This window comes from Colobus angolensis, unplaced genomic scaffold, assembly GCF_000951035.1.
Source record: "Colobus angolensis palliatus isolate OR3802 unplaced genomic scaffold, Cang.pa_1.0 Scaffold215, whole genome shotgun sequence".
Lineage (NCBI taxonomy): Eukaryota > Metazoa > Chordata > Mammalia > Primates > Cercopithecidae > Colobus > Colobus angolensis.
The window spans coordinates 960,043-970,629 of NW_012115322.1; the positions used below are offsets into that span (position 1 = coordinate 960,043).

At 44.2% G+C, this 10,587-nt stretch overlaps 1 protein-coding gene across 3 annotated transcripts in view; it reads left to right on the plus strand.

Moving 5' to 3' along the window:
- The first annotated feature begins 709 nt into the window (after nucleotides 1-709).
- CACNB4 (calcium channel, voltage-dependent, beta 4 subunit) overlaps nucleotides 710-10,587 on the plus strand; it is a 267,917-nt gene continuing 258,039 nt past the window's right edge. For 2 of the 3 annotated variants that reach the window (XM_011943046.1, XM_011943050.1), the window contains exons 1-2: nucleotides 710-840; nucleotides 1,374-1,457. In XM_011943046.1, the coding sequence (XP_011798436.1) occupies nucleotides 778-840; nucleotides 1,374-1,457 (147 nt within the window). In that variant the 5' untranslated portion in view covers nucleotides 710-777. Of the gene's footprint in view, nucleotides 841-1,066; nucleotides 1,148-1,373; nucleotides 1,458-10,587 lie in introns of those variants that run through there. The other variant, XM_011943047.1, reaches the window with a different exon arrangement.

Below are 10,587 nucleotides of genomic sequence, written 5' to 3' on the forward strand. Positions count from 1 at the left end.
ACATCCATCCGCAAAGAAATGGGAGGCACAGTGACCAACTCTTGTTTCTTAGTAGGTCTAACATGACCTTCAAAACTCCTTAGGACATACTGGTCTTTGGCGGGGCAGCATCTCGCGTCAGACTCAGGCTGGCTGGGTTTCCCACGACTGCCTGGATGTGTGTGACTCGCAGCTCTAAGGATGGAATTGCCAAAGCAATACAAAGACACGGACGAAAAGCAAACCACAAAACCCCATCCCTCATACAGTACGCTGATCAGTGAAGTCGCGGAAGGTGGCTCTGCTCTTGCCCTTTTAAAATTCCAGTGCAGCAAACACAACACACACACCCGCTCGGTTCTTCCCACTCCCGCCACACTGCACCAGCTTCCCTCCCCAAGTCCTGATTCATGAACCGTGCCACCTTTGTCTCATTTTAAACTGTGCAGACTATTTTAACCCTGCCACCCCCATCCCAGATTTCCCCCTCCCTTCATCCTCTGGAAGCTCTGATGTAAAGCGCTCGCTAGGTGGGAGAGCGCTTCTCCCAATCCGCTCGGGTAGGCGAGTTTCCGAGAAGCCCCCTCCCCGGGACCCCGCCGCAGGCGCGGGGGAAGCGCCTCGGTCCCTTTAAGGTGCCGTGCTCCCCGAAGTGCGGGAAGGGAGCCTGGGCGCCGGCGCGGGTCCTGGAGCCGGGTGGGGAAGTCCAGCGCCCTCCCCCTCCGCCCGCAGCCCAGCCTAGGGGGCCAGCGCCCTCCGCCCACCGCGCACGGGCTGGCCATGCGGCGGCTCTGAACGATGTCCGCCTCCTCCTACACCAAGAACGGGACCGCGGACGGGCCGCACTCCCCCACCTCGCAGGTACCGCCCCTCCTCCCCCTCCTCCTCTTCCTCCTCTTCCTTCCTCACACCTCCTCCGCCGCCCGAGAGCGCCCCGCCTTCGTGCCGGGCGTGCGGGGCCCCAGTCCCGGGAGTCGGCGGCCCAGCTTCCCCCACCCCTCCTCCACGTCCCTTTCTCCTCCCGCTCCTCCTCTTTCTCCTCCTTCTCTTCCTCCTCCTCCTCACCCTCCTTCAGGTCTCTGCGCTCCCGCTCCGGAGCCCGCAGCCTCCCCCAGCGGATGCCGGGGACTCGGACCCCGCACCCTGAGAGTCTTTGTTAATGGATGTGGTGGGTGCTTGCGGGCTGCTCTTCTGGAGCATCTTTTCAGCCGTCGAGGCTTGGAGTGGGTGGGTGGGGATGGGGGCTCTATTTGGGAGTCGCGGAGGAGACTTGGGTGCGGGCTCTGGGGGACCCCTGGGAGCGGGTCCAGAGGCGGACTCCAGCCGGGGGTGGTCGCCCCGCTCTGCGCTGCGGTCCTCACCGGCTTTTCTCTGGCCCCGTGTGTCGAGTCCAGGTGGCCCGAGGCACCACAACCCGGAGGAGCAGGTTGAAAAGATCCGATGGCAGCACCACTTCGACCAGCTTCATCCTCAGACAGGTAAGAGAAGGAGGCGGGAGAGCAGGATGGGGAGGAGGCCGAGCGCGCGGCGCGGGGTCCTGGAGCCGGTCGTGGCCCCCACGTGCGGAAGCTGCGGGTCGAGCCCGCGCGCGTCCCTTCCCGGCCGAGGCCGGTGCTCGGACTCAGTCCCTCTCCCTCTAGCCTGGGCTCTTGAAGTCTTCGCTTCCCGGCGTCTCCGCATCGCCCCGGCAAGTTAGTTTGTGCGTGTGTGTGGACATTTCGGCGGGGACCTGGCTTAAGTCAGGGATGTTGAATTTGAGAGCTGGAAATATGTCTGGTTGCACCTTTGGTGCGTGGAGAAATGTCTTTAAGTCGTATAACTCGACCTAGAGTAACCAGACCCCTCGGGGCCGGCGACCTGGTTTGATTCGAGTTGAGTTAGTGGTTTCTTCTGTTTTGTCCTAATTTGAATACTCTTATCTGTCTGGATCTTGGGAGAGATCGTCAAGCTCCGGTCAAAAGAAAGACACTTTGAGCAGAAAGTTTACTCTCACTTTAGGACCGTTTCTTGGATTCGCTTAATTAGGGAAAGACAGCCGTATCTGGTTAAATAGGAACGAACGAAGGCCAGCACTCAGCTCCCAGTCTGGGTGCGCCTTCACTTCGTGTTTGTTTTCCTAGTGCTTGCTTTCTCCTGCGTGGTTCTAGTGCGAGTTGTCTGTGCTCGGGATCGGGATCGCTGGTAACGCTGGATGCTTAGGTGCTTTCACCTTGGCACAAGAAATTGGTCCTCAGTTTTCCAAGTGTGCATGTGCTATCAATGAAACCACCCCTGGCTGCTGGGTGCTAGAGAAATCATGCAAAAGTGAGTCACCTTGATCTTTCTATGGAACAGAAATTGTCAGGGTGTGTCCTAGGTTTCGGGTGACCTAGGAAGACATTGGTCATCGCACCAAGAGGCTTTTATCCCAGGTCTTCCTGTGAGCTGCTAAAGTGACCTTGAGAAGTTCTTTTCCCTCTAGGTTACTCAGTATTGTGTAATGTGTTTTCTAACCTGTGATGGCAGCTCTGGTGTTTCTTTAGTGATTATCATCAGTTTAAACATATCAACGAGGAATGGGCTTTAGCCTCGAAATTGGACTCAGACCTCTCCTAAAAGGGTCTATAAAGCATATTTAGATGATATTTATTATGCAGAATTTCACTTTCTGCAGAAGCGGAAATTTTGATTACCCTTTAATTCAGTAAGCACTAAGCATGTACATTATGGAAATAAATGCATTTTGGATTCCGAATTCATTCTAAAAGTGAATTCTATCCCCTTTGCAGTACTTATATTGTGTATTTGATAGGGCAAACATCGTTTATCTTAAAACATCTTTCTGTTATGCAACTGTTTGAGGTCTTGCTGGTGTTTATTTCGTAGGTGCCTATTTTTAGTGGTGTTTCAATGTTGCAAATTCTTGGAAATACTAATTACACAGCAGTTCATTCTATAAGCTGTTTGACTAAAACTTTTGAGTTCATCTACATAACTGTACTAATGCTTTATTCTTCCTTCCAAGCACAAACAAAATAATATTCTAATATTATTATTATTTTCTCAATTTATGCCCATAACTGATTGAGATTATATATATGTAAGTTCTTGTAAAGTGTGCTGCTATGTGCTGGCTTGAGAAATGTTAAAAGTATTGCATGCTAAATAATTTTGGGAATAATTTAAAGCAAAGTAGATTTTTTTGAATAAATATATTTCATCTATGAAATGGGAATTCATTGCTTTGATTAAATGGTCTAATTTAAATTCTGGAATTAATTGTAATTGTATTGTATATACAATCTTCTTGTTTTTCAGTACAAAAATAGTACTTAATTTTTATGAGCACTTTCCAACTCAGTAAGTATCCTACGCATGATCTCATTCAAATGACATCATACAGACTTCTGTATTGGCTACAATAAAAATCACTGAGGGATTTACATTTCTTTGATGAGATAAAGACAATGATTGCAAATGCAGTTTAACAGTAACTTTGGGATAAAATTGAAATTTTCACCCAAATGCCAAAAAATATTTTTTATGAAAGCATAACAGCTGCTTATGTTAACAGAGCCTTGGGCGGGTCACAGTGGCTCATGCCTGTAATCCCAGCACTTTGGGAGACTAAGGTGGGAGGATCATTTGAAGTCAGGAGTTCGAAACCAGCCTGGCTAACATGGTGAAACCCCCACTCTACTAAAAATACAAAGAAATTTGCCAAGCATGGGGGTGTGTGCTTGTAATCCCAGCTACTTGGGAGGCTGAGGCAGGAGAATTTTTTGAACCTAGGCGGTGGAGGTTGCGGTGAGCCCAGATTGCTCCACGGCACTCCAGCCTGGGTGACAGAGCAGGACTCTGTCAAAAAAACAAAAAAAACAAAAAAAAACAAAAACAAAAACAAACCAAAACCAAAACCAGAGTCTCATTATTTATAGAATGATCAGTGATTTATTGATATTCGAATTCTTGATACATTAGAGCGATGAAATTTCTTGGTGCTGTTTCACAGTCTGTGTGATGCCTTTGAAGCAGATAGTGGAATACCAAAAAAAAAAAATTGCTAATTTCTTTGTCATATTATTTATGAAAATATGGAGAAAAGCTTTCACTAAAACAAAAACAAAAACAAACAGAAAAAAACGATGTGTCAAATTTGATGGGGAAGATTGGGCTGTTGGTGAAGCAGAGAAGGCAGTTGACAAACTCACCCAATAAGACAATATTTGTTCTTTGAGCTTGTTAAAAAGTTTAAGTATTTGTGAGAATATATATGCACATATGCGTGCACGCACAGACATGCACATTTGAATTGGCTGGAAAACAAGCAGACTGAGAAAGAGAGCCTGCTTCCATTCTGAGTACTGCTCATGAAGCCCCTCAGGAATCTTTGACCTTGTTTCTGGTCTACAAGATTGCTGGCCTCCACCATGGAGGTTTTGGAATGAATCCAGGGAGCAACTAAATGGCTTCTTTGAGGAAAGGTGAGAAGATGAAGTACTTTGCCACTGAAAGGAAAGAAAGCTAGGAGTGACCCAGAAATGATCTTCAAAGTATACACAAAGGCCTTCTTTGGAAATGTGATAGAAGTGTTCTCACTCTTCATTGAGGATGAAACTCAAGAATTTGCCCAAATTAGAAAGGAATGATGTTTTACAGCAAGACCTTCCTAAGAGTGTTGCCATCATTGGAGTGGCTTTCCAAATGAGGCTGTAGAATTTTCTTTCAGGAGAGCCCTTCTTACAAGCTATTTATGAATGGATTATTTAGTCATGTTTTAAAGTTTTAGGAAACACTTAAGTATTTGCTATGTGCCCAGCACTGTGTTAGATATTATACAGGAGGAATGAAAAGATGGATGAGACACAGTCCCCATACTCAAAGATTTTTATAATCTAGCAATGGAGACAGAGATGTCTACAAACAGTACAGTGACATGTGACAAGAAATGAGAGGGCGGGCTCAATGACCATGTACCCCAAGTATCTATTATATACCCATAAGTATATCTATCCACGTGTCTCACTACACCTACGGTTTATATGGTTGAGTACTCCAAGTTAGTCCTCTTCCTACTGGGGTTTGAAGAGAAAATCTGATCAGAGTGGGAATAGTTTGTTGACTTTTCCTTGTTAAGTCTGCTGTTACGAGGCCAGCAAAGCTGTACCTTGCCTGGTCCCTACTTGCTTCTGGCCTCATCTTGAGCCATGATCTCTTAGCTCTGGACACAGAGTTTGAGCACACTGTCCTCCTTCTTGCCATTGGTCCTTTGCATATGCTGAGCTCTCTGTGTGGCAGGTTCTTGCCCTTCCTTCTGCCTAGTTAACTTTTAATCTTCCCTGAGATCTGGGAGTTTAGTCTTCACTTCCTCTTCTAACCTTCCTGATAAAGTCAGTTCCCCAAGTAGGGGCTCCGAGAGGGCCTTGTGCCGGTTTTCAGTAGCATACCACTTTTTTTTAACATGTACTTAGATTTCTCTGTTACATTCTGTCTCCCCATCCAGATGAGTTCCATGAGGACAGGGACATGTCTGCATTTGATCTTTGTGTTCTCAGCATCTAGCATAGTATATGTTCAGTAAACATACACTTGAATGAGTGAAGCCATGGATGGATGGAGGACTAACTTGATATATTTTAGACATGAGGTTCTGCTCCAACGTTAAATGCTTTGTTTAGTGGGGAGAAATTGCCTCCTAACAAACTTCTCCCAAAACTCTGTGGCTTAAAACAACAATAATTTTTTATTTCTGTGTACTAACCAGACAGTTCTGCATTGTGTGATGTTATATGGGCACTGGGATGACTGGAAGGTCCAGAGTAGCCTCACACATGGGTTGGCAGTTGGTGCTGGCTGCCGGCTGAGAACTCAACTAGAGCTTTTGGCAGGGGCTCAGTTTTTCTCCACCTGGGCCTCTCAACATGGTTGCTTGAGCTTCCTGATAATATGGTGGCTAGGTTCCAAGAAGTGAAGGCTTCAGCTCTCCTAAGACCCAGTTGCGAAAGCTACACTGTATCACTTCTCTTGCAACCTCAAGTCCAAACATGTCCAAGAGCCTGCCCAGTTGCAAGGAAAGAGAAAACAGACTATCTTTTGATGGGGTGCAACAAGGTCACATTATAAAAGAGCATATGGGTAAACACACACATGCACAGAAAAACAGCAAGTCAAATTCATTGCCAATAGTATAAACAGGAATTCAAAGATTATTCAATTTATGTAACAAATTACAGAAAAATATATGTTAATTTCAGTAGATGCCAAAAAAGTATTTGATAACTTTTGTAAGTTAAGAATAGAGCATACCTAGAGGCACATGATTTTAAAGAAAGAATAGAAGGCAGCTCCCTAAATCTAATAAAAATTATCTACTAAAATCCACAGCAAACATCACATTGAGCAGAGAAACTAGAAACAACGTATGTATGCAGCAGTCAGTAAAAGAGTTTTTTTTTTTTTTTTGAGACAGAGTCGCACTCTGTCGCCCAGGCTGGAATGCAGTGGCGTGATCTTGGCTCGCTGCAACCTATGACTCCCTGGTTCCAGGGATTCTCCTGCCTCAGCCTCCCAAGTAGCTGGGACTGCAGACACCTGCCACCAGGCCTGGCTAATTTTTTGTAATTTTAGTAGAGACAAGGTTTCACCGTGTTAGCCAGGATGGTCTCGATCTCCTGACCTCGTGATCCACCCACCTCAGCCTCCCAAAATGCTGGGATTACAGGCGTGAGCCACCATGGCCAGCCACATTGGGGCCCTCTTATCCATGGTTTTGCATTCCCTGGTTTCAGTTACCTGTGGTCAACTGAGGTCTGAAGTACAGTACAGTAGATATCTTGAGAGTGAGAAAGAGACTACATTACATATAAATTTTATTATGGCATATTGTTAATATTGTTCTATTTTATTATTAGTTATTGTTGTTAATCTCTTACTGTGCCTAATTTACAAATTAGACTTCATCTTAAGTATATATGTATAGGAACATACATAATATATATATAGGGTTTGTTACTATCTATAGTTCCAGGCATCCACTGGGGTCTTGGAATGTATCCCCCGTGATTACGGGGGGACTACTATATATTATACTACAGAGTACTATTCAGCCATTAAAGAAAAAAATGAAGCCACCCTGCATGTAATGATATGGAAATGCATTTAAGTGAAAATAATAAGTTACAGAATAGTGTATAATAATATTTCATTTAAAAAAAGAGCATGTGGAATGGAAGATACAGTTGCAGCCATTGTTGGAACCATCTACCTTAGAGCAAGGAACCTCGTATTTTTTAAGGTATGCTAATCAGATGATCGTTACAATAATTCAATGAACTGCACTATATTTAGAGATCTAAAACATTCAGATTTTTAGGTTGATACTAGAATAAAACAAGTTGGCAAACAAATTCTTTGGGTTATAATTTGAGCACCAGTTATAGATATGTTTCTCTGATGAAATGCAAATTCATCAACAGAAGGTATATGCTTTGCGCATAGCTCTGAGAATAATCATATGTCTAGAGGCATGCATATATGCAAAATGTATCCATAAACTTAGAATCACAGAATTTGAGAACAGGAAGAGATTGCAGAAAGAAAATACTTCAGTCTCTTTTTTCAGATGAATAAAACATAGGCCCAAGGACATAAAGGTCATACCAATAGATAATGGTAGAACAGACACAAGGGATCCTGGCTCAGACTCTACTCTTTTTTTCGCCACAGTCCACTTTATCCCTGGATAAACAAGCCAAACACACAAAGTCACATAGGTGTGGATACATGCAAGGACATATGGAGCTTATTCCTCTTAGATCCTGGAAATGTTCTGAATCTGTGTGGTTTCTTGAAGAACCATAGCATCAGTTGAAGAATTTAGAGACTGTGGTTTCTTCCCAGTTCTATCATGGATGGAATTTTTGTTTGCTTGGTTAGCTTCTTGTAGGATTACTCCTTCCACCTTCCAGTCTTCTACCAGTTCCTCCCACTGGCTAAGCCTCTCTAGAAGCCCACTGACCTGGGATTCTGGGAAACAAGCTGCAGGCTGTGGCCCCCTGAGATAGAAAGCGGAGCAGTGAAGGGGGAGGAGTGGATCTGAGGGAAACAGCCAAGGAGGGGCACAACCAGTGAATCACACTCTGTTGCTGAGGCTGGAGTGCAGTGGTGCAATCGCAGCTCACTGAAACCTCTCCCTCTCAGGTTCAAGTGATTCTCCTGCCTCAGCCTCCCAAGTAGCTGGGATTGCAGGCACCTGCCAACACGCCTGGCTAACTTTTGTATTTTCAGTAGAGATGGGGCTTCACCATGTTGACCAGGCTGGTCTTGAACGCCTGACATCAAGTGATCTACCTGCCTCAGCCACCCAAAGTGCTACGATTACAGGCATGAGCCATCACATCCAGCCCTAAATTTCGTTTCTGTAGAATAAATAGTTATCCTTTAATTTAGAATGGTATGACTTTATTGAAACTTAGATAAGTTCTGATTCAAGTTTTAATTTTTCTAGAAAATTATAGGAAGCTGTGTGGAAATGTAAACTGAAAATGACTTTGGCTTTGGCCCTCTCCCCTTAATTGCTCCACCTGTTGCCCCAGACAGGGTCAACCCTAGATATTAAGGAAGCAGAGACTGCCCTTTCAAACAAGGTTTAAACAAAAGGCAACACTGTTTAATGGGTTTCCTTTGGCCACTCAAATCTGGGTCTGACCCATCTTTTCTGGGTGTGGTCTTGGCATTGTCCATACTCATCTTCCTCAAAGCTGGGTCCATTGTTGGTCTCATTTCTGAAGCTCTGACTGAGAATAAAGCATAAATCGTAACCAGGGTGAGCAGCTTGCAACTCACTCAAATTCATGAAGACTCTACAGACATGTGGAGAGTGGGGCATGCAGGTCCCATTCTGCTCAGTAGCCCTCTGTGTTTGGCCTCTGCTTGCTTTCTCTCTCTCTCTCTGTCTCTCTCTCTGTCTTTCTTTCTTTGTTGTGTTCCCTGCAGCCTCAAACTCCTGTGCTCCCGTGATCCTCCCACGTCAGCCTATAAGTAACTGGGACTACAGATGTGCACCACCAAGCCTGGCTTTTTTTTTTTTTTAACTTTTAGTAGAGATGGAGTCTCACAATATTGCCCAGGCTGGTCTCAAATCCTGGGCTCCAGCAGTCCTTTCACCTCAGCCTCCCAAAGTGTTGGGATTACAGGCATGAGCCACTGCGCCTGGCTCTGCATGCATTTTAAGCCATATTTTGGAACAGAGAGCTTCCCAGAACAGTGCCATCTCTCTATTTGCTCTCCCTTTGCTGGAGCTTTCTTTCCCACAGAGCGTGTGGGCCGAGAATGGGTGACAGGCCTCAAAACATGTATCCTCCAAGATGATCCTTCCGTGGGGTGAGCCTGGTGTAGGCTGAGCTTCTGGACTGTTTTTCACTTCCACTCAATCCAGTATGTTGCACAATTATTTCCTTTGTGGGCCATGGTAAGACAAAGCTTGCAAAGCACTCTTTGACCATCCCCAGGAACCCACTCTGCTATACCTCTTCGTCTTAGAATACATCAATGGATAAGTCTCAAGAAGAGCTGGGCTGTTATCCTCAACAAACCCCAATCCAAACACACTCTGGTTGAAGCAGTCAGTACTGTCCTGCTTTTGCACAGTTGCCCTTGTACTTCATGAACCAAGAAATCATTCTATAAGAATGTCAGTTCTGAACTCGACTATGTGGACACATTAAGAATTTCACGTGGATTTAAACATGTGTACTGTGAGGAGGAAGGAGGGCACTCAGGGAGGTAGGACTGGAAGTAGAAGCCCAAATTCATGAGAAAGCTGAATTATAGACTCAATTTTAAGGGAATACTGTAGCTTTACTGCTTTCAAGTAACAATAATGACAATCTGTGTGCTAGGGCACCCTGCCTTCAGAGATAGATGAGGCTAATGTATTATCATCTGGCTTGAATATAATCAGTGCTTTGGAATTCCTTAAAGATAGTTCTCATTTCGAGTAGAGTAAACATGCGCCTTTATAAACTTCCCGATTTTCTTTAACGTGTCTTTTCTTATTACACACATAAATAGAGCAGAGGTAATTACTTGAATCTGAAGGGATGGCATTCATGATTTGAAAGCATTAGTTAGGTAAGGGCTGTAAAACTTATTCAACGGCTCCTGAATTTTTCTGGTCATCTCACTGTAATCATTTGGATGACAAATCGTGTCTATTTCATTTCTCATTTTCTGTTCTATGTTAATGGATGTATCTTTCTCCAAGGTTGCAGTTTAATTTCTGTTGTAGCATTTGTTCTGGGAGTAAATATTTTATAAGCTGAAATTTGAAAAGAATATGCATTTTCTGGGTTGTAAGATCACTACAACTGGTTAACTTTTATAGTGCTCACTGTGTCCATATATTATGATGAGATTTTAAATTCCTTATGGAAATTTTTTTTTAGCAGTTTCATTGATAACATATGGAAAATCTAGCAGTAATGGAAATGCATAGTAACTTGTGCAGATAAATTTATCATCTTCCTTTTTTTCTTCTTAAATGACCCAATGCTATTGCTAACAATTCAATGCTGATTATTGTTTAGAATCAAACAGGTGGGTAAAATGATCATTGTTACCAGTAGAATG